The sequence below is a fragment of the Desarmillaria tabescens genome (genome assembly GCF_030435595.1).
Source record: "Desarmillaria tabescens strain CCBAS 213 chromosome Unknown EV420scaffold_31, whole genome shotgun sequence".
Classification (NCBI taxonomy): Eukaryota; Fungi; Basidiomycota; class Agaricomycetes; order Agaricales; family Physalacriaceae; genus Desarmillaria; species Desarmillaria tabescens.
This window is the reverse complement of record NW_026848330.1, coordinates 214,072-236,336: the sequence shown is the minus strand read 5'-3', so window position 1 is coordinate 236,336 and position 22,265 is coordinate 214,072. Positions and strand designations below refer to the sequence as shown.

At 47.5% G+C, this 22,265-nt stretch overlaps 5 protein-coding genes across 5 annotated transcripts; 2 read left to right on the top strand and 3 right to left on the bottom strand.

The window, feature by feature from the left end:
* The first annotated feature begins 2,892 nt into the window (after positions 1-2,892).
* EV420DRAFT_1766215 (uncharacterized protein) lies at positions 2,893-4,854 on the top strand. Its single transcript, XM_060480869.1, has 8 exons — positions 2,893-3,431; positions 3,485-3,603; positions 3,652-3,801; positions 3,859-3,937; positions 3,993-4,109; positions 4,177-4,278; positions 4,340-4,446; positions 4,500-4,854. Exons 1-8 carry the CDS (start codon positions 3,374-3,376, stop codon positions 4,725-4,727), a joined length of 960 nt encoding a protein of 319 aa, XP_060327961.1. The 5' UTR covers positions 2,893-3,373; the 3' UTR covers positions 4,728-4,854.
* Positions 4,855-6,853: 1,999 nt separating this feature from the next.
* On the top strand, positions 6,854-8,604 carry EV420DRAFT_1558989 (uncharacterized protein). Its single transcript, XM_060473764.1, has 8 exons — positions 6,854-7,267; positions 7,320-7,438; positions 7,487-7,636; positions 7,692-7,770; positions 7,828-7,944; positions 8,000-8,101; positions 8,157-8,263; positions 8,316-8,604. Exons 1-8 carry the CDS (start codon positions 7,207-7,209, stop codon positions 8,568-8,570), a joined length of 990 nt encoding a protein of 329 aa, XP_060327960.1. The 5' UTR covers positions 6,854-7,206; the 3' UTR covers positions 8,571-8,604.
* Positions 8,605-9,028: 424 nt separating this feature from the next.
* On the bottom strand, positions 9,029-9,453 carry EV420DRAFT_1482212 (uncharacterized protein; the record flags this gene model as incomplete). Its single annotated transcript, XM_060469871.1, has 3 exons — positions 9,029-9,127; positions 9,180-9,312; positions 9,368-9,453. The coding sequence occupies 3 exons, from the start codon at positions 9,451-9,453 to the stop codon at positions 9,029-9,031; spliced, it is 318 nt and encodes a 105-aa protein (XP_060327959.1).
* A 1,157-nt stretch (positions 9,454-10,610) lies between these two features.
* Positions 10,611-12,381, bottom strand: EV420DRAFT_1701555 (uncharacterized protein; the record flags this gene model as incomplete). Its single annotated transcript, XM_060479499.1, has 7 exons — positions 10,611-11,129; positions 11,187-11,725; positions 11,776-11,850; positions 11,916-12,012; positions 12,066-12,108; positions 12,160-12,246; positions 12,312-12,381. 7 exons carry the CDS (start codon positions 12,379-12,381, stop codon positions 10,925-10,927), a joined length of 1,116 nt encoding a protein of 371 aa, XP_060327958.1. The 3' UTR covers positions 10,611-10,924.
* Positions 12,382-20,077: 7,696 nt separating this feature from the next.
* EV420DRAFT_1482210 (uncharacterized protein) lies at positions 20,078-21,774 on the bottom strand (the record flags this gene model as incomplete). Its single annotated transcript, XM_060469870.1, has 10 exons — positions 20,078-20,212; positions 20,265-20,354; positions 20,454-20,472; positions 20,497-20,521; positions 20,633-20,766; positions 20,832-20,889; positions 20,970-21,207; positions 21,229-21,274; positions 21,306-21,465; positions 21,753-21,774. The coding sequence occupies 10 exons, from the start codon at positions 21,772-21,774 to the stop codon at positions 20,078-20,080; spliced, it is 927 nt and encodes a 308-aa protein (XP_060327957.1).
* Positions 21,775-22,265: the final 491 nt, after the last annotated feature.

Sequence of the window (22,265 nt, the reverse complement as noted above, 5' to 3'; positions counted from 1 at the left end):
TCGAAGGAAGGGAAGCCTACCCTATGCCGTATGCCTATGATCTCCCTTCACCCCTGCGAAGCTATCCATTAACGGTCCGAGTACAACGTCCTTGGCGTTCCAACCTGCTGGTTGGGAGGCCCCGCGGGGTGTACGACGCCATACCAAACGTTCCACAAAGAAAGAAGATATATTTAGACTGTTTGAGATATATTTAGACTCTATAAGATATATTTAGATAGGAACCTAGACGCTTTAAGATGACTCACCCGCTGCTCTCTTACTCATCGTGCTTCGATAGCAAAAGGGCATAAAGTGTAGTTATGAGTACTGAGTACGGAAGTTAGCTTGTCTTCGTCTTCGTCTACTCTCACGCCGTAAGGTGTCCCCTGGCACCCCAGAAGCAGAATTCGCTGAAAGCAAATTACAATTCAAACTCGGGATGACGTGTAGTAATTCTGCAATTTCTCGGTTCCGAGTCCTATGAATATATGATCCCGAATCATCGTTTATTAGCTTCAAAGGAAATCAGAAGATAGCCGTAAAATGCCCAGCGCTGCACCGGATGACAGACGTACCGAGAGACATCTAATGTCTATGCTTGCGAAGTACTTCAGAGTATCACCACAAAGAGTTTTTGTGTTGACTCAGCCTTCTGATTCTATGTCGTAAAGTTAGAGTGTTACTGCCCCTTTGCTAAAGGGGAAGTTGAATCTCTCAAGCAGCCGCTGCAAAAGGGCGACGGCAAAGCAACCCTCGTTGCCTAAGTACTGGTACTGTACAACGACAACGTTATTTGCTGGTATCGTAAGATACGTGGTGCATCTAAGAAGCACCTTTTCGTCTCCAATCAGATTTCAGATCAAAGAAAGAGCTACAGCTTCGATGTTCAACTTACTGTGGACGGCAAAAAGTCAAATTTTGCTGTGATGTTGCTTGGAGAACAATTAAATCCTAGAAGCAACACGGATGGGATAGGCTGAGACAGAACAGTAGACGTAAAATACAGCGTTCAGCAGGTAAGTGATTCTGGTTGATGGTGACAAAGTCAGCATCCGGACCAATACTTATCCGGGTCACACGCGACCATGATCCTGATGCTGCGCATATACATTGACAAGATTCCTTCGATATGGATTGCAATGTTCCTGGATCCGTCTCCGGTTTCCTCCTATCCTGCCTCCGCTACACAACTGAGCGTTAAGCCCTACGACACCGCACAAAGATAGCAAACCTACAACTACGCCACCTAATCAGCGCCAAGTCCAAAAATATCCACGCGACTATCAACTTCATCGACTCCACGAGGCGCCTTCCCGAATATTTCAAATCTCATGGAGACCAACCTCCCCCGTAGAAGGTAGCTCAAGATGCACGATCCCTGGCAGAAACTATGTGGCTCTCTTGGGCATGTGAGGAGGAGGAACCGACGTTCCTTCCACTTCCACTACGAGGAAAGTAGCCAAATGATCCTCATTATACCAAACTAGTAACAAGTCATTTATTACTATAAATATGTAGCTTCCACAAAGTCCGAACGGGCATCTGCGTCCCCCCACTCCCCCCACCCTCAAAACCGCGTGTTCCCACCCCCCCTGCACCCCGAGCCCAAGCTGGTCATCCACAGCCACGACCAATTCTCCCCTGCCCCTGCACCCTAATTACCCATATCAACCACCTGTAGAACAAGATCATCTGTACTTAGAACAACAGTTACCCCTCACACGTCCAAGTCCGATTAAATCATCAATAGTATGTCCCCACTGTGCCTCGCCGGGTGCAATGAACTGGAAACGGTTCATTACACCTTCGTCGTCTGACCATCATCCACTGATCATCTTCGCGACGAAGCAGCTAAAGCCGTACACGCCCATACCGCCCAAATACTTCACAATGCGGATGTACCCTTATCTATCTGCGTACCCCTGCTACATCTTGTACGCAGAGTATTTACAGACGGCACTCATTGGCCTCGACATATCTCTCAGTATTATCTTGGAATCTTACCCCCTCTCCCACTTAGCCAAGTGAGCCGGTGCGAGCACGGCAGATACGAGTCCGAAATTAAGGACTCGGGGAAGATCAACCACAGAGAAGTTAACAGTCAAAAGCAAACGATGTATGAGTTTGCTCAAGTTCAATGAACATTGGAATCTGGTAGTCGTAGTTTCATCACATCAGGTGATCACTGATATTAATATTCAGCGCGTAATTACAAATTTACATCCAGCAATGATATACCAAATCATCTACACGAAATGCGAGGGCCTCCCTGCTAAATGTTAAACTGCAATGAGCTCGGTTTCAAGGAACGGACAATAACACGTACCGAGCCGTATGCACTTTGATTTTGCGTGCATGGTGTCTATGCCTCGATCCTCATTCCTGCACGCATCCTCCTGGATTCCTCACCCACCTCGCTCGCCGGAAGTCGATATGTTGCAGCAGCGCAAAATGGAGCCTTATCAGACATCGCAGCTGGCACAGAGCTATGGGGTACAACGCAGGGGATAGCGGATGGTGAAGGGTAGGAGGCCAACAAGAGGGGGACAGATAGCGCGGACGTTCGACAGAGGAGGGGATGGGAAATCTGAATAGAATAAGGACTGTATATCAAACATCCCAGTCAAATGAAACACGTACCCTTCATCATCGATGTTCACATTCCAGAGGGTGATTTCACGTTAATATGGAGTAAAACGACGCGCTTAACGTGCACTATGTACTTTGGATTCAGACGTTAATATGTATTTCGATGACCGTAGTGAGCCTCACAAGAGTGCGATAATTCTCTACGGCAAGACAAAGCGAAGAAGGGTTATTTCCGGCGGTCCGTTCGGGCCCGGTGGAATTGAATTGAGAAAGGGGTAGATAAGGCACATCTAGAAGCTGCACAGGACCAAACTTGGACCTACTTGACGATCGATCCGGGTGTAATTTTCGGGTTTCTCCCTTCCCTTTCTTTTTCTATTGACTGCAATCCCTCTTTTCCTGGCAACGAAGTCAATTTCCGGAATATCTCTGTGGACTTTTCGAAGGGGTTCTTGCTATTTCCGCCAATCTTCGAATCTGCGGTTTGAACGGGTTCACGGGTCTAGGATCTCCTGCCTTCTCCGCAACACCTGTAGACTGCAACTAGCTGTAACTCGGACCTGCAGTGAGTAATGCTGTGTTTGTTCGGTCTCCGAACTCCGTGTTATAGAGGCAGATTGGACTGGCGCCAAGGATTCAATTCTATGGATCTTTATTCTCTTATGTATGTTCCCCTACGTAAAGGACTAGTTGATCCCCGTATGCAGTCGATCGAAGATCATATCACATGACTTTTCAGGTTACTGAGACAGGGCCCAAGTGCACGGTCACCTACACCTTTCTCCACATCTCCCCATGAGCGATGTCTACTGGCCTCACCTCAGCCTACATTGGCGCCTATCTCTGTGCGTTTCTATATGGTACGCTTCTCCATTCCTTGGCTTAAGTGATCCGCATTGAATCTATCCTCCAGGGGCGTATATTGCGGTCGCATATCATTGCAGTGCTGTTATGTATCACCGCTACAAAGCAAGGCGGTTGCACATGTACCTCCTGGGAGTCCACATCACTCTGTTCATCCTTATAACCTGGGTTAGTTCAATGTCTCATCTCGTCCACGAAACGCTGAAGTTCTTTCAGCGCTCTATAACAACTATGGCCCGCACTCTGAACGGTGTAATCCACCTAGCTCCTAGTGGAACTATCGACTTACACCCGAAATGGTCTACCTGGAGCCTCGTTGAAAATGTGCCATGGGCCCTGACCACAATCGTCGCCGATGCGTTCCTCGTAAGATTTACCAGCTCATCGTTCTCTCCTGCGAGGGGCTAATTCTGGCTGGAATAGGTTTATCGCACATACATCGTCTGGTCACAGAGATACCTCGTAATAATTATCCCTCTAATACTCTATGCGGCAGATGTTGGTGAGGAAGCATCGTTGATATCGATACACAGCATCTGATCTTTGGCTTTGTCCAGGCGCGATGATTTACGTCTTCGTCCTGCTGGCGAATTCTAATACGACTGTTGCACAGTCAAACAATGTAGCGACTGTCTTTGCTGCTGTGACTCTGTCTGCTAACATTGTTTGCACCGGTAAGTGACCAGCGCCACTGCTCGCTAATATTTACGTTAATGATCTTCTCATGTTTTTTTTGAACAGCTCTCATTTCCTTTCGCATCTGGACGGTACAACGCAACCTAGCCGGAACCAGACAAGGTAGCGACCCTTTGAGTGGTATCGTAGCGCTTATCGTGGAATCTGGTTAGCTTCCATGTGTAAATATCCGTCTTCAGTCTATGATGCTCATCCAATACTCCTTTAGCTGCTATTTACACCGTTGTCCTTATACCCCAAATAGTCACTCTGATTATACGAATCCCTATTTACTACGCATTCTTTGATATACAGGCACCCGTCATTGGCATTGTCGTGTGTATCTTCGGCTCTTTTCTTCGCACTCCGATGTTGATTCCATCCATTAGTTTTCCATGATCATTATTCGCGTTAGTCGAGGAGAAGCATACGGAGATACCAACGAAATCACCGATGATATTGCATGGCACCGATCCACCACCGAAAACACCGCCTCAAACGTGGAGATAAGGCTACAGACAACGACTAGCACGCACAGCCATGATGTCGAAGCTCAGCACGGGGAATCCAAAGCCTCCACTGAGACGAATCCCGAGTCACCGGCATGCAAGGCGTGACTCTTCTTAGATTTAATTACTCAATAACTATTCTAGGTATTGATAATAATACTAATTCTTAATTTACACGCTCCTGTAGAATGTAGTACTAAACATTTCTTCTCGAGCCATGCCCGGCAATTAGAAGAAAGCTTGAAATCAATGCTGCGGAGATGGGGATAAAAAAATCTCAGGCGATCGGGTCGTACAGCGGATTGGGAAGTTGATGGGAACAGTTCCTTCCGCGAGAGGGGAGCCCTTCTCTATAACGTATTCACTCTCAAAAACTGTCATCAGGAAGCATTTGAATTCTACAAACGATGCTTCGGCTGAGTCATTTCAACCAGAAGTATTAATAAGAATCACAATAGAAGCACCATGGGATAGAAGGAATTTACGAGTACAAGTAAGCTGCCGACATCGAAGGAAACTATACATTCGGGACCGAGATAACTTCGTTGTGGCATCTTTCAGGTTGCGAGAGCACACCTAATGCTATCTGCTATACATTTTAGTAACATTCTTCAATAGGGAGGATGTAGCCGCACCTTTCGCTTCTTTTCGCGTACAAATATCATTACTATGACCATGATCATCGGAACAGCGATAGCAATGGTACATCGGACTACAATTTTGGGTTGCTGAGTATAATAGGTTTGTAACCAGTTGATATGAGTATTCGGTCTGAGCATACTGGGAATATAAATCAATATTCAATTTAACAATAGCGAAATAAAAACTCTGCAGCTATGTACTGAAGAGTATCCTTGGCAGCGTTGGGAACATTGCCACTAAGAACACGGCGCAAGGACGTAAGGTATGTAGGCCTCTCCGCTGATTGGGATCTCATCCATCAGCCGCGGACCCCTTCCCCCCCCCCCCCCCCCCGACGTCTGAGAACGTTGGTACGCTGGACGTTGAGCCCATACCTTGATAAAGGAGAGTGTGAATGAGAGACTAAGACAAGCTAGTGAAATCACGGAAAACGGAGGAATGTTGTGTCTATATTTATGAAAAAACAGATTGCCGAAATCAAGTTCAGGGCTATCAGGTCGTGCCGGCGACGTAAGAGACCATCATATTCCTGCCCAGATCTCTGATATCGACGTTGCCTTGCTGTTAATTATGCAACTAGTCATTGGTACGTGAGATCACTATAAGAAGAGAGGAACAAGGAACAAACATTTCTGTAGTCTTCCGCTAAGGCTGGCAACCGAGCTCAGTGCTTCCGTTCCTAGATCGCTTCGCAACTCCGAGAGAATGAGAATTTGGGTGCTGAGCCCTAATTTCAGTGTATGATAGAAGAGTCTTGATTGCCAAATGTTGTCGCCCTGGTCCGACTCATCCAGTAAGTAACATATAGCATACCTACCAATAAATCGTCAGGAAAAATTTGCAGATAAGGACCCTTGAAGAGAATTTTTTTGGAATGCGCCCTCTTCAAAATATCCAAGGGGGTTGCGGCCCGGCAAGCCGGCACATCGGGTTGGTCGGTCGGTCGGTCCAAAAGGTCCTTAAAAATTTTTTGCCCCCCTCTTGTAAAATAGCATCCAGAGACCCTAGACGCTGCTGGAGGTGTTTATTTCAGCTGATATATGATATTCATGACTTAACATGGCCCAAAGAGCACCGGAAAAGCAGTCAAAACGATGTCAAAGGCTCAAAACGCCAATGGCATGCTGCCAGATATCGGCAGGATTAGTGAGAATTGAGTTACCGGCTGTAAAAATATTTGGTCGAGTTCGACGGATCCAAAATTGGAGGTGTCTGTCATGTACAGTAGGACAGCGTTGTCGCTAGCAGACAAAAATCGTATACTATCAGCATTTAGATCGAGGATGAGAGGACTAAGTAGGCGGAAAGCTCGCACTGGCGGATGACTCCGACACGGAGTGATTACATGATGTTTCCTTTGTGGGTATGTTTTTCCCACGGAGGTCGGTCGGTCGGTCCATCGAGGCCTTAAAAATTTTTTCGACCCGATATGACTTTTTCGGTTTTTGCGACCCCCTTGAAAATATCTGTTCGGGCCGTCTCGCTTGATCCGAGGTAAAAATATGGGGCAAAAATGAAACCTGCCCTAAACTTTACACGTGATTGCGGAGGGACCGGACCCTGCCGGACCGCGTCCAACGTTGACGTTGGAACGATCCCATTGTTGAAGATCCTCGATCCTCGTTTCATCCGCTTTTCAGGAGTATTGGATTTTCCCCAAACACTCTAATGCTCGTGGAACACACTCTGTTGATATTTCTGACACCTGTGCTGAATTAGCGCATTCCTATCTTTCGAAGAGAACATACCAAGATTGCGCAGCCGTCGGTTCTCAAAGGAGGTATGCACTGCGCCGGACTTTGACGGTATGGCCGTTTCATGTAAGTTAAAAGTCGATCGAAGATCATAAGTAATAGCACATGACTATACTCTGTGCCCGATACTGAGACATGGTCGATATACAGCACCACTGATTACAGCTCTTTCCAGCTCTCAGCAATAAACGATGGGTAATATTGGTATAGATTGCGCCTACGTTGCTGCATACCTTTCGACATTTCTATATGGTACGCTTCCCCGTCCTTGATCTCAATGATCTAGATTGAATATATTCGCCAGGCGCGTATGTTGTGATCGCCTACCATTGTAGCGTTGTCTTGCATCGTCGCTACAGAACAAAGCGGCTGCATATGTACCTTCTGGGCACCCATATTGCCTTATTTCTTCTTATAACTTGGGTTTGTTCCTCGTCTCGCCTTTCTTACGAGTTGTTGAGACCTTTTCAGCACTGTATAGCGACCATGGCCCACACTCTGAACGGTGTAATCCACATAGCTCCTGATGGTATTATCGAATTACAACCGCCTTGGTCCGCCTGGAGCCTCGTTGAAAATACACCATGGGTTATGACTACAATCGTCGCCGATGCTTTCCTCGTAGGATCCCGGCACGTCGTTCTCTCCTGCAACGGGCTAATTCTCACCGGAATAGGTTTATCGCACATACATCGTCTGGATGCATATATACCTCATAATATTTATCCCTCTGTTGCTCTTCGTAGCGGACATTGGTGAGAAACAGTGTTGATTCTTTCTTACGCACCTGTCTGATCTTTCACTTTATGCAGCAATGGGAATCTACTTTTTGATCGGCATGACGAATTCCAATACGAGTTTCCAAGGGCTAACTCATTTAACAACTGCCTTCGCCGCTGTGACACTCTCCGCTAATATCGTTTGTACCGGTAGGCATTACTAATTGTTATATTACTGTCCTTCTCACGTCTTTCCATCGGGTAGCTCTTATTTCCTTTCGCATCTGGATGGTGCGCCGCAATATAACGGAGACGACTCAAGGCCTCGACCCTTTGAACGGTGTCATAGTGCTCATCGTGGAATCTGGTTAGCTTCCATGTGTGAATATCGCGTCTTTGAGGCTCAATAAACCTCACCCTAGCCGCTGTTTACACTGTCGTCCTTATAGCCCAAATAATTACACTGGGTCGCGAGAGCCGCATTTCGTTTGTGCTCTTTGACATCCAGTCTCCCATCATTGGCATCGTCGTACGTGTCTTTGACCGCTTCTCCGCGTCATAAAGTTGATTCCATTCCCTAGTTCTCCATGATCATCATTCGTGTCAGTGAAGGACAATCTCATGGATATACCATCGGAACAAGGACCGCTGGCCTTGCATGGCAACACACTACCACTGATGAAACCGCCGCAGATACAGAGATCAGATCGCGTGTAATTGCAGACACGGATAACGACGACATCGAGGCTCAGCATCCGGACTTTCGAAATGCCTCCACAGAGATGTGCCATGATTCAACAGCATACAAACGTAATTCTCTACAAGCTGTAGATTAAGCGCCCGTAATAATACTAATTAATAATTAACAAGCCTCCTGGAATACGAGGCTTGCACTATATGTTTCCGTCAGAGTCATGGCCCGCAACTGGAAGGATGTTTGTAATCAATACTGCGGCGGAGGAAGGAATCCCCAGACGATTGGTGGAACGATTTGGTGAGAGGGGTCTTCCGGTACAATGCAAACATTACCACCCTCAAAAATTGAATAGCTATCATTTTGAATTCAATATGAACAATCTGCCGACAACCCGACGATACCCTATCTATCAGTGATACTCAATTACGGCTGTGATAATGGGGCACTGCTTCAGATCTATTCCATATCGTTGAAATAGGGATCCATATGATCTGAGCCAGTTCAAGCAGTAGTATTAGCAAGTCTAGTGATTATTTAAAGCGTCCATGAAAACGAAAGAATATGTACAGTTAGGCTGCCGATCCCGAACGCAAACTCTCACACATGCGAGGACGAGATAACCTCGTCGTAGTATCTCCCATCCTCTTCATCCTCTTTCTCGGACATTACAATACGCGTATAATCTCCCCGTGTCGCCTGCGACATAATTCAGATACATTTGTCTTTAATCGCAAATATACAGCCACACCTTTCGTTTCTTCATGCGCATGGATATCATAACCATAACCACGAGTAGTAGGACAGCGACGAATACAGTCCCTCCAATGACAACCCCAGGTTGCTGAGAGTAATACGTCTGCAAGCCGTTCGGCATTATTGCCCTGTAACGATAAGTCAATGCCAAGGAAGAGACAATGAAGCTCTACAGTCACATACTGAAGAGTTTGGTCCATACGAGACGCGACGCAAGGACGTGCAACGTTTAGGTCTCTCCGCTGATTAGGATCGGCACCGGGAGCCATGGTCGGTCCGGCGTTAGAGTATACTGGTCTGCTCGACGATGAACCCATATCTTTGCAAAGGAGAGTGAGAGTACCGAGGCCCAGAGACTAGCGGGTGGTAGTGAATTATGGTGAAAGGAGGACCATCAAGTCGGTATTTATGCGTTTGTGGTAGCTTAGAGCTGACGGAAACCAGTACGAGACTACTAAGTTGCACCGGCGAATCTACAAGCGACGATCATATTTCTGTCAAATTTTTTGATGACTGTTGTTGTGATCCTGCTTTGGCAATCATACATCACTAGCCGTTGATACATGAGATAGCATTTGAAGAGGAACAAGGAACAAACATACTGCTTCATTCTTACGACGATCATATAATCAGCGCCCACCACGAATCGAGACTGAGCTTCTTCCACCCCTGGATCGCGTCGCCATTGCATAGAGAACGAGGTCAAGGGCGCTGAGGTATCATCTCAACTTCAAGCTTCAACACAGACCCCATCGTTGACGATGGCAAAATCTTGTTCGCCAACGTACGCAAGAGCTTCACTGCTCTCTGAATCCATTTATCAAGAAATTGACATGGCAGCACAAAGTTACCCTCGATACCGCGTCCTTTTTCACAACAGATCCACTTCAACCTTCTCCTTCACGACCCCCGACCTCTCCAGGGCATCTCTCTCCTCAGCATCAGGTATCTGAAATACCGAAACCTTCTCAAACTTTCCCTCCCATCGCCGCCCCACCACCCAAAACACCATATTGGGATCTTCACTCCCCATCAACGTATATGATCCTTCAGGTATCGGATACTGGTGGTTAGCAACAATCTTGAACGGCCTGGAAACCCCTTCGACGACTAGCTCTCCTTCGCGAAGCTTCCGTCCTTCCACAGCCAGTCCTCGTACCTCGCCCTTCTCAATGCGGTGGCCCGTGTACGTATTATCCCACGGAGCCCATTCGCGAAGCTGATCCTCGTTTTGATCCATCGACGGGAGCGCCTCGTCCATAGCGTTCCTCCAAGACGGCCTCCACTTGGCGTTTCCGTCCCCAGGCTTAGGACAGAGGAAGAACATCTCCGCCCGGAGCTGCGCATGCAGTTCGTCCACCAGCGCCGTCTATGCGTCTTCTTCGGTCCGTTGCTCGTAGTACGCAAGTATCTGATTCGTAGAGACAAGGTACGCCATCCCTGCGATCCTATCCACGGGATTGGTCGAGACCCGTTTCTGCATATGCGACAGAACATCCAGCACGCTTTTGTTGCCTGTGCCAGTTACGGTCTTGAGCACCAACAGCGTTGGAGCATTATCTGCCTATACTCTTCTTCGTTTCTCTCATCGCCTATCTTCCCACCAATGATATATTCCTCCTTCATCTCCTGCAGCGTCCATGCGCATCTAAACCAGCTCCGATCTCCTTGTAAGTCGACGTTGGAGCCCAGGGGACGACCCAGCCCGCTAAAGTAGCATACCACCTGTCTGGACATCTTTTACACATTCCCAATGGCAGGAACGTCTAGCTCCCACTCTTTCGCACGCAGATCCTCATTTGGCCCGTCCGCCTGTCTCAAGCAGAGCACGTCCAACCACACATACTCTGCCCCAAGGTTAAGCAACTCGATGCGGAGGAGGCGCAAATCGACGTCTTTCGGCAGAGGCACGGGCCATGCCAGTCCATTGACGGACGACCATATGCTGACGCGATCTTTCTCGTCCATCCAGGCATGCGATACGGCCTAATGCCATTCGTACGCTACCCACCAAGGTACGACCCGATTGCTGTACAGGTCCCAGAGGCGTAGGGGAGGTACAGATGAGCTAGTGATGCGTTTGTTGACCTGAATCACTCTTCGTATCTCAGTGTCGCGCGCTTCATGGGCACGCAAAGTATCTTCGATGTGTGACAGGTCGTCATACCACCTAGATCGAAGACGGGCGTACGCGGTGCCGAAGTCATAGTTACTAGAAATGCAGGATCTCAGGATCAGGGACAGGGATGAAGTGTGAGGTATTCGAAGGGCGGAGTAGAGCTTTTGCGAGAGGCGGGAGGGAAGAGATGGAGAGTCCAGGGTATACAAAGTGCCGAGAGTGATATTGAGTTTCTCTAAGAGACCATCAACCCCAAGGCTGGCACAGGGAGTGTCTGCGAGGGAAGATGAAATAACCGGCTTTCTACCAGTGTAGACGCGCTGTCCTGGTACTTGGATGGGTGACTCCGGCGAGCCAACCTCGTCGATGGCCAAAATGCTGACCTTGGGGAGACTCTGATATCGACGATACGTATCTTCTGCCTGTAATGCTGTTATTGTCGCGTTCTTTTGCATGATTTGTTCCAACTCACTATCTTTGTCTGGTCTGACTTTGAAATTCCATCGCGAAGGCTAAACCAATGAGGCAGCTCCTTTTGAACTTTCGCCTAGAATGATAAGAGGAAGGGAGATCAACAAGGATGTCGGCTTGGAGGCCAATAGTTGTACTCACTGATCCTATGACGAGGCGTAGTGGCATTCGCATGTGTGACAAGTCAAGGGATGGTGAACCCTGGGCGTGATCATGGGCGCTATTGCTAGGGTGATCGCTGACTACATCAATTCAATCGCATACGAACAGAACGAGGTCTAGTTGTTTTACAAGACCCTAGTGGCCGAGGCTAAAACAGACCGATTTGTGGTGTCTATAGGCGATTGATTAGCGACTTGACAGATGGAAAACAAGACCTACGCACCTGCCGGCGCCTTTCCAACCCTAACCCTATCTGCTCTCAATGCGTTTATCTGCCCGCCTCCCATCTGCAGGACCAGGTCAACAAGCACTGGGATACGAGTATCCTGGACATCAAACCGTTTAAATCGCACTCTAGTATGAGATCTCTCAAACCTGTGAGGAAAGTGTCGGCGAAATCCCGCGAAAAGAACGGTCCAAAGCCTACGTCGTGCTTCCTGGTCATGCAGGTGTCATAGAATGGCGACAGCTCAGGAAGTCGTGGGTAGGATCGGGGTTCTGAAGGTGTTCATACCAAAAAAATCGTAGTCGTGTGTACGTCGGACTGGGGAGAGAGAATATGAGCAGTGGAGACACGTGTCCAGACAGCAAACATACAACTTTCGGGACGAAGACACCACTTTCACCATTTTTGACGAACACGACCAGAGTCCTATAGCTTCCTGCGACTTCCTGTCCCACCGTAAACTCTCTTTCTTTTCACATAACGGTGTTTTCGGATGTGCTACGTCTATTAATAGTAAGTAAAGATATGGTGTGGACAGGTGATGGTGGTAAGAGGGAGCCCTGCTAATTTCAAATTAGGAGCGCCAATTTCTGATTCCGAGATTCCGATCCGCCATGTCCGGCCGTAACCCGTTTGGTATTTCCCCCATTATCGTTAGACATGAACGCATGAGCAGGCGTCGATGATTTACTTTATCGGATTTTTCTATCTTCCTAGTAGGATTAGTGTTGCCGCGGCTCAGCTTATCTCGGCTTAACACCGAAGTCGGTTTTGAGCCGCCGAGGATAGAAGGGTAGGGGGAACAAGAACACAGTTTCTGACAATACCAATAAGTCTCCTGAGTGAATGAAAACATCAAAACACCTGTCATTTTGCACGTTGGTGCAGTCAGAGCAAACGGCTCAAAACCGACTTCGGCGTTAAGCTGAGATAAGCTGAGCCGCGGCAACACTAAGTAGGATACATGCACCTCTATTCATCGCAAGGGGGTTCCGGACCGCTGTTCCGTTACATCGGGTTGGTCGGTCGGTCGGGCTAGGGGCGCCTTAAAAATCTTTTTGATACCTGTCTCGGGAGGACTTTCTAGGCTACTTGGAGGTAAAAATACATTAAAATAGCGATATACCATCCAAATGATAATTTTCTGCAAGACAATAGCCTGGTCAGCATGTAGGAGGGGTGCAGAGGCAGCTCGGAAATGACAGCTAGCCGGCCAGATCCGGTAATGTGCGGGTACAGTTATTTACCGGTCAATGAAACAGCAAAATTGAATATTCGCTGTAAGTTCCAATTGGTTTGGAATTATGGCTATATTTGAATGTAGAAATATGTAATGCTATGCAACAACAAGATACAGTAAAGAAAGGATGCTCGAAGGTGCAGGTACAAGTCCGTTTTCGCAGCATTATTGTGGCGTGGGTATTCTGGACCATTTTGAGTCATTGAAACGGTCCGGCCCGCGTACCCAGGCATCATTGGTCAGCTACTCGGAGTCGCTCTGATCGCTATCAGATCCCCCTTCTCCGTCGTCGTTGTCATCCTCCACTGCCGTAGCTGCTGGCTTGGGTATAGGACCAGCTAGTGGGCCCCTCACAGGTCTCTTTAATGTGAACTTTTCCCCCCTGGACCTTGCCTCTGCCTTCTGCTCCTGCCATCTCTTCAATGCTGTCTGGTAAAGTGCTGTTTTCGTCTTGTTTGCTTGCTTTCTCTTTTCATCCTGCTTTTTCCAGACCTCTAGAGCTTCAGATATAGCTTCCCTAGCAGCTTTACGAGCTCGCTTCTCTTGCTCCGCCACCCTCTGCCTCTCTTCATGGTCGCAAACAAGCTCATAGAACACGTCACTTGACAACAACCGTGGCAGTCCATCCCCCACTAGCATTCCAGATTTCTTTGCCTGTTGCTTCTTCTTATCGTAATTTGCCAGATGGGTCCTCAGCACTTTGCAGTACATCTCATTTAGCACGTTAGCTGCCTGCATGGACACCAGACACTGTCGCAATGCCTCTGCTTCAGCCTGGACCTCTCGTAGTGAAGCCAGGAGCTCTAGCTCTGTCACGGTTTGTGGATGAACACCATCAAGACAGTGTGACGTTGCGATAAGAGAACGAGCTCGGAGATCGAGTGGCGAGTTTGGGGGTGGAATGTCATTGGAGATGAGGTACGCAAGTGACGTTTCGTTTAGCTCTTTCAATGTCTCATCGAAGGAAGCCGGCAGAGATTCTTGAGTTGTATCATGATCGATGGCACCAGTGGGTTCTTCAGCCTCTTCAACGCTTTCCTTGATGCTTAATTTTTACAGCAGCTTCGCAACAGTGCGTACCGGTGTGGCAGGTGGAACTGGGAGGTGACTTTCGCAAGACGTGGTTCGGCTCGGAGCAAAGGACTCTTCAGGAAGAATGTTCGGGTTGAATGGACATACGCCTGTCTTTCTGAATGCCGCCTTGATATTCACGGGTGTGAGAGCACGGAGGTGAGCTTTTCCGTAAACTGTCAGAAAGTTCCTCTTATCAACCTTCTCCCCTCTCTCCCTTTCCCAGGTATCCCTTTCGTCACTCCAGTATAGCTTCAGTGGACTGAATATGACCACATCGAGCCCTTGGTATACGTGCGTCGTGTGAGATGGGTAGCAAAGGACACGGATATTGTGAGTGCGTGCATATTGCAGAAACCCCCTGGTGTAATGACTATTGTGTCCATCAACTAGTAAGAGGCGGCGACGGCCATTTGCTTTCCTCGACGTTTGGCGATCAAAATCCTTGATCCATTCGATGCCAATTTCTCCGTCGGTCCAGCCTTTTTTAGAGTAGCCCAGACTATCAATGCTATTAATATATGTAGGAGGAACATGTATTCATTTGTACTCATGATGCATTGGCGGGATTGTCCTGCTGCCATTTGACTTGGTATGCCTGTCCCTTGAAGATTACAGCCGGTGCGGTCGAAGTGCCATCAGCACAAATAGTTACGAGAACGGTGGTGTTCTCGCGACTACCATCACGCTGCTGATATTGACGTCTGCCTTTCTGTCCACCAATCACCCTCTCTCTCTGTCCGCCTGATGGCTGAATGCCAATCTCGTCAACTGCATATATGCAGTCCTCGTCAACACCTTTCAACTCCTCTCCCAGCAATTCAAACCATGCATCATTGTTTGTATGGTTCACGGCACGGCCCCATTTATTTTCGAGTGGCATTGACCATGCCGTCTTCAAGCGGTCGGAATGCTTCTCAACAAAGCGTTGTGTGAACTGTTTTCCAACACCGGGAAATTCAGGACCAAGTCGTGCTTGTAATACTTCATCGATGTGTTCCTTTAGACGTCGGTGGCTGAGAGGGAAGCCTTCGGAGGCTACAGCCAGAACAAAATCAACAATATTGTCGGCCTCGGCAGGGAAAAGATGGCTCTTCATTGCGTTTGATTGTGCCTTCGTTTTGCCACCATTGGCTAGGCGGATAAGAGTGCTATAAGAAAGTGAGATCTCCTTTCCAGTCTCCCTCTGATATACAGCCTCGAAATCTTTGCAGATTTTTCTTGCACCTTTCCGAGGAGCACCGGGTAATTTGGCAAGCTCGTTCTTGTAAGCAATAACTGCCTTTTCCATTAGCTGGTCATGGCATTTGCGAGCAATCTGGCACTTTTTTGAGTTTGATTTAGCACGTCCAGGCATAGTAAAAAATTGAGCAAGAGGAAAAATAAAATTCGGAGGCAACGGGGAAATAATAGGCACATTGGACTGTCAGACTGTCCATCAAAGGCAATGGCTTGACAGAACTGCACTTTTATTTATGCCCTAGACCTCAGATAATGGCTGTCTGGTCTCAAACTTGTCATACAGGTTCTTCAGAAGGTCATCAACATTGTTGAGGCCTTTGTGGGTGATTACAATGAGATGGAGGACACACGTTGCTGGGACAGATTTTGAGTTCATGAGAAAATAGATATTTTTAGAACAGAAGCCTCAATTTCTCGGAATATTATTCGCATCACATATAAAGAATCACTGCAGAACATGAAGATACAATACACATCAGCAATGTAATACAAGTTGACGATGAAGGATGAACAGAGGGAGAGCAAGAGGCTAAATGTTTCATTGAACCATGGTGTTGCAATGACCGGTAAATAACTGTATGTGAAGTTACCGGGTGGCTGTGTGATTACCAAGCTCGTTTGTTTCGCCTTACTGGGTATGTTGTTCCCACGCCAGTCGGTCGGTCGGCTGGTCGAGGGCTTAAAAAATAAATAGACGCGATGTACTTAATTAAGAATTTCGAGACCCCTTGATGCATCGTCCTCTCTCGTCACAGCGAGTCTTTGTAGTTACTCATTCGGTTGGGCACTGCACAGCCAGTATTGAGGACCGCTGTTTAAGATGGAAGATATAGTGAGTAGGGCCTAGCACTAAAAGGCACATATCTGAATCTTGCGTGCCATTTTTCTTCGATAGAGACTTTGTCAGGCGACCATTTATACTGCAAATACAACATTTGTTCCATTATTTTCTGACTTTGAGGTTCTCCCGCGTTTGTAACGAGGAAAATAGCATAATTTTGCAGTTGTCGTAACTTGTGATGGTCTTACCGGTGGGGGATAGGTGTCACCAACAGTTCTCAGGTGCCGGGGCGAGGTCCCAATAAGAAACGGTCGGGTCCACAGCCCAAACATGGCAAGCCATGCGCTGTGGCCACGAAGGCTCATACCGTTCAAGTGATCACACTGTTGAGTGCATCGTGCGGAGTAGAGACATGTCATGGGAAATATAAGGAAGGAAATAAATCAAAGTGAGGTGTGTCCTGACGACATTGAAGTAGGATTTGAGTAGGATTGTTCCTCTGCCTTCTCTCCTGTTCCTTTGATTTAGCGAGAAGAGATGGCGTACGTTAGAAGACTTGAGGATCGAGCTGTGTAGGACAAGAATTTTCTAGCAAGCGGAACATGTACCCTTCTGTCATGTAGTAATTCACCCTGACTCTTGAAGTCGACAAATTTTAGTGTCGGGGAGTTGTCATATCATGATCATCTACTAGGATGACAACAATAGAGCCATACGGTCCTAAACTTATCTCGTACCCCTACTGCATTAAGATTGATCGCTATTTGGGCCTTTTTGCGGCGGATTATCGGAAGATTTAGAGGGAGGTGGGTTAGGGGATGGAGTAGGGGCCGGAGGAGGGGCTGATTTAATGGGAGGCCCCTTTGGAACAGGTACCGATGGGGGCTTGTCAGCTCCAAGAGGGTTGTGGCCACCGTATTGACTATAATAATAACTATAATCAGACATTGGATTCCGTTCTTCAATATAAGAACTTAACTGAGGTACTTACCCTGCCATGCTCTTGATAGGATAGTGGAGTAGGGGGCAGATGGTGTAGTGGTTACCTCTGCTTGCTTGATTGTACTTTGTTCCACACAGAAAATATTTATTTTTGCACTCGCGAGTTCGAGCCCCCCACCCCCCAGAAAGTAACACTCTAGACACTTTCCGGATTCTACCACTTCCGATATCCGAATCACGTGAAACGCAGCCTCCCTTTCTAAACATGATCAAGTCACACACATTACCCCCTCTAAAATCACACGACAAATCTTATCTCTCCTTGCCATTCTGGGCATCGGTTCGAGGCCCTTCCAGTGATCTTTCGAATAAGACAGGGAAACGGAGTCGCATGCCGCAAGGCTGCCACCTGGTTGGGACCCAGGTGTAACAAAATAGAGTGGTGATCCAAGCACACCCCGGCCCGGCACATCGCCCCCGCATCAATTGATCACACTGTGTTGGTGATCTTGGCCGAGTAAGGCAGGTCTGGGAAAGAGAGACCGGAGAAGGACTGGGATTGATGGAGTTTGGTGGGAAGTAGGACTAGGCCATGAGAAGGGTCTGGTGAAGAAACGACGGTGACGGATAGATTGCGGCCATTTCTCGGCAGAGGTCAGGATTTCCCAAAGTGGGAAAAGGTGGCAGTGCCCGAGTCGCACCAAGTTATCGAGGGCGAGGGATAATTTCTAGGGATGTGCACCGTACCGTTACGGATACGACCGTAGCAATACGACCGTAGACCGTATAAAAATTATTGGCCACGGTATGGTACGGTTGATGTCATATCCGTACCGTGTCCGTACCGTTGTCCGTATACGGACACTTTGACGACGACGATGGATATCTGGTGCCAAAGTGTGAGTACTATATGCTTCTTTTAGGTCATAGGTACTGACCTTTATGGAATAAGATAGTTCTCTGTCCCTCCCTCAATGACCGTATTCAAACCGTATGAATACGGCCATATTTTGGGTCGTTAAAGTCGTCCACGGTACGGACCCGTATCCGTATACACCGTACGTAACCACCGTACTACGGATACGGTGCACATCCCTAATAATTTCGTGCCATAACATAAGTGCACAGCTTGTTAAGCTGACTTAATCGATGACATCATACACACAGTAACACAAGTAGCTAAATTGGACCATACGCATGCGTAACCAATATACTTAGGATTTTAAAAAAAAAAAAAAAAAAAAAAGGATAGTGGAGTCTCCAACCCAGCAGGCCGTGTCTTTTAAATCCACTACTCATTCTCATGCCCCCAAGTTGGTATCAAAGCATCAATACGGTACCAGGACGACAGCAATACAGCACAGGTCTAAAATATACCTAGAAAAACAGCAGACCGCATCATTTGATCAGAAGATAGCCACGCTGATACGGCAAGAAGCAATTAAACAACGGTGGCGTACAGACTTCCAATTCCACTGATAAATTGCGCTAAATAGAGCTCGAGAACACCCTAAGTAGTAGATGCTAGTATGTATGCAAATTCGTGAAATAACCGACAAAGATACTACGAGTGAGGTTTCGACACATCAAGTAAAGAAACAAGGAGTCTATAACAGATAATTACCATGAACGTAGCAGAAAAGCGGTCGCCACCGTTTATCAAACCATTCATAAAACAATGGGCAGTGTCATTTGGCTGTGAGTACACCGTACCAGGAAAAACTGAATTGGATTCATCTCTGCCAAACAAATGGAAGGACGCCACAACTATTACTACTAATTTCCTCAACCTTCTCTGGTTTCATATGGGAAAACGACCGTATCTTGAACCAATCATTAGTGCACGGCGAAAGCCCCCCCACGGGCGTCAATCTCATTCCCGAGGACCAAGGTCAACACTACCCTAATGAGAGTTTATCATCTCTTTGTCTCGTATGCGGCGCAGTCTAGGGTGGACTAGGAAGCTGAACGGATGGAATTGCACCATACACAATCGGCTCGCCCCATAAAACACAGACAGTGTACCAGAACATTGGAAATATGCGCGCCAAGTCCCAGTCCCAGAGAGAAAGAACGCGATTGGTTCGCTTTCAAAATCGGAGATGAAAGGACGACGGAGTTCTCAAAGCTCAACAACAAGATGCAATACCCCGTGTAAGCACAGACAACGCGTTGAAACTTGAAACCACGCGCCAGTCTATTTCAAGGACAGTATTGTTAGTTCTGCCTTCTGCAACGATGAATGCCAAAATCTGTCCAATGGAAAGCGCGCCTCTAACCGGAAGCCTGTTGCTAAGCACTCAGTGTAGCGTAGTCGAAAGTAGTCGAAAAAGGGCTGCATCGGACGACTTGTGATCTGGACAAAGCACATACAGCCAGACGCCGGAAAACTAGCATCAAAATACCCCACCTTGTGCGCAAGATGGTTTCATATGCGAATAGGACTTGGAGAGACGATAACTGCCACGATATAGGTACCCGTTCCCAATGACTACGTTTTGCCGTCGAAAACTGAGCAGCTGGTTACAGCCTACAGGCACGCTTCTATGAAAAGGTCTACACATCCGAGTTCCGCAGAAATGCAACCTATAAGAAAAACGTCAGTTTCAGTTAATTCCGCGGAAAGTAAGGAGCAAGGCCTACACAGTGATCCTGACGTTTGCCTGACGTGGCTGGGAAATGATGGATATATGCGAAATTTCGAAGAGGCACTGTGCACAAGCATCGAGGTGGGTTCGAACTGATGAGCCACGATAGACTGTAAGATATATAAGCTACGGAATACGTGTTAAGACAACAAGCTCGCAACATTCGCGACGACGCCACTTCGATGACCGCTGCCAGAACATCAGAGCCCCCTGCGACCCGCTTTATCTTCTTAAACTTTTGGTTCCATCTGTGGCACACAAGGCGTAACTTCGGAAATGATAACAATATCAACGGTGTCATAATGCCAGTGCGAAACTATTCAGCTTCATTTAGAATAAGAAGTAATCAAGATCATTGTGAACGTACCATAAAAGGAACACGACGCCTGTGTCGCATAAAAATTGCTCACCAGTCTAGGCCTCTGGACGGCATTTCTTAAGGTGAACAGCATTAAGATTCAGCCAACAGCAGAAGGGCAGCTCCGCGAAAAGTACGGCTCAAAGCGTACGTGGTGCTCCTGGTCACGCAGGCGTCATCAGACTGACGATAGCCCGGGAAGTCGTGGATTGAATCGGGGTTCGGAAGGTGTTCATACCGAAAGACTGTACTGGTCCACACGTCGGACTGGTGAGAGAGAATGTAAGCAGTGGAGATACGTGCCGAGACAACAGACATACAACTTTCAGGGTGAAAACACCACTTTTCACCGTTTTTGACAAACACGACCGGAGGTCGTAGACCTACCTGCGACTTCCCTTCCGGTCATGAATAGTCTGTCTTTCCACATGTTCCACCCCGTAACCTAAAATATGCTCGCCAGACGACATTTCTACGGAAAGGGTCAGTCAACATCCACCAAAACGGCAAGTATCTCGCACTCACATATATGCAACATTCGGAAAGCACGGAAATCAGCTTCGTTTATCCATAAAAGAGCGGAGGCCCGTATCCAGGAAAATCTAGGCAAAGACATAAATCCGTCATTCTGCCAATTCGCAATCTGTGTCGCGATGGCGGTCAAGCCGGTCGTCCTAAGAGATTCATGATACGTGTATGACACCTGTCGTAGTCGGATGGCGCGATAGGCGTAAATGTGTGGGCAGGTGGTATCACCCCAGAGCTGTCCAAGAAGACAGCATACCCACGAGCGAACACGGATTTGTCGTCGCGCCAATTCACCGTCTATGCTACAGCGACGATTGATCCAGTCACTCTTACAAGATTGCTGAAACGCGTGGGATGCCTGCTATACTTTGTACAGGGCAAATAGGCGGGAGCAGCGCGTCGAGGTATGGGGAGGTGATGGTAAGAAGGAGAACCATGCCAAATTGGGATCCGATCAATTCTTGTTTCCGAACCACCACGTCCAGCCGTTCCCCTGAGTATTATCGTTATTTTCCTTCAACGTTATTGTAGTCGTCTGCCTGCCTGCCAAGCAGGATATATGTGTCTCTAATCAATGTTCTCTCTAGTCACAACTAGTCCCGGTTTTCCTCAACCCAGCATCGAAGCACACGGCCATGTCTGTCGCTTTTTTCTCTTCGGAGCCGGCCCTGAGGACCTATTTGTCACATGGAGCATAGACGTAGCAGCCATGGTAGTGAATAGCGGATTTTCGGGTTCTCGTGTGTCCTTTTTCATGACTCAGAGTGTCTGATTCCTTACAAGCAACCATTTGCGCAGACATGACAATTGAAGCTGAAACTCTTAGCTATTCTATTATCACTTTTTAACTTAAGGATCGCGTAGCACCAATGACGATGAAACCAGTACATTCTTCGAGACATCGCTAACCGTCGAAACGGTGTTAGTTACAGGGGGATATGGAGTCACCAGTGCTTCAAAATGGCATCCTGAGTGTACGCGTAGCGACGCCTAGTACGTTCCCTTTCTTGCTTTTACAATTCCCTTGCTTGAACGAGAACAGATAGCCGGTCTTCCGTCTTACTGACCTGCGGAGGACAAGACTAATTTCTGGGGGGACCGATAATGTATCCATCTGGCTTGCGGAAATTCACTCAGAAGAGGGCGGGTTGTTACATTATCTTCTCGAATAGCTCTATCTTGTGCATCGTCCTGTTATGTTTCGAGTTCGAGATTCTGATTTCCTAGTGTTTGACAATACACGAGAGAAAAGGCGGTGGTGGGAGAGCATTTCGTCGCGCAAATCCTGCCAGC

Coding starts and splice junctions, on each gene's coding strand:
- EV420DRAFT_1558989 (XM_060473764.1), top strand. CDS start 7,207: ATGGGTAATATTGGTATAGATTGCGCCTACGTTGCTGCATACCTTTCG. Junction 7,268..7,319: donor CCTTTCGACATTTCTATATG/GTACGCTTCCCC, acceptor TATATTCGCCAG/GCGCGTATGTTGTGATCGCC. Junction 8,102..8,156: donor AGTGCTCATCGTGGAATCTG/GTTAGCTTCCAT, acceptor ACCTCACCCTAG/CCGCTGTTTACACTGTCGTC.
- EV420DRAFT_1766215 (XM_060480869.1), top strand. CDS start 3,374: ATGTCTACTGGCCTCACCTCAGCCTACATTGGCGCCTATCTCTGTGCG. Junction 3,938..3,992: donor ACTCTATGCGGCAGATGTTG/GTGAGGAAGCAT, acceptor GGCTTTGTCCAG/GCGCGATGATTTACGTCTTC. Junction 4,110..4,176: donor TGCTAACATTGTTTGCACCG/GTAAGTGACCAG, acceptor TTTTTTGAACAG/CTCTCATTTCCTTTCGCATC.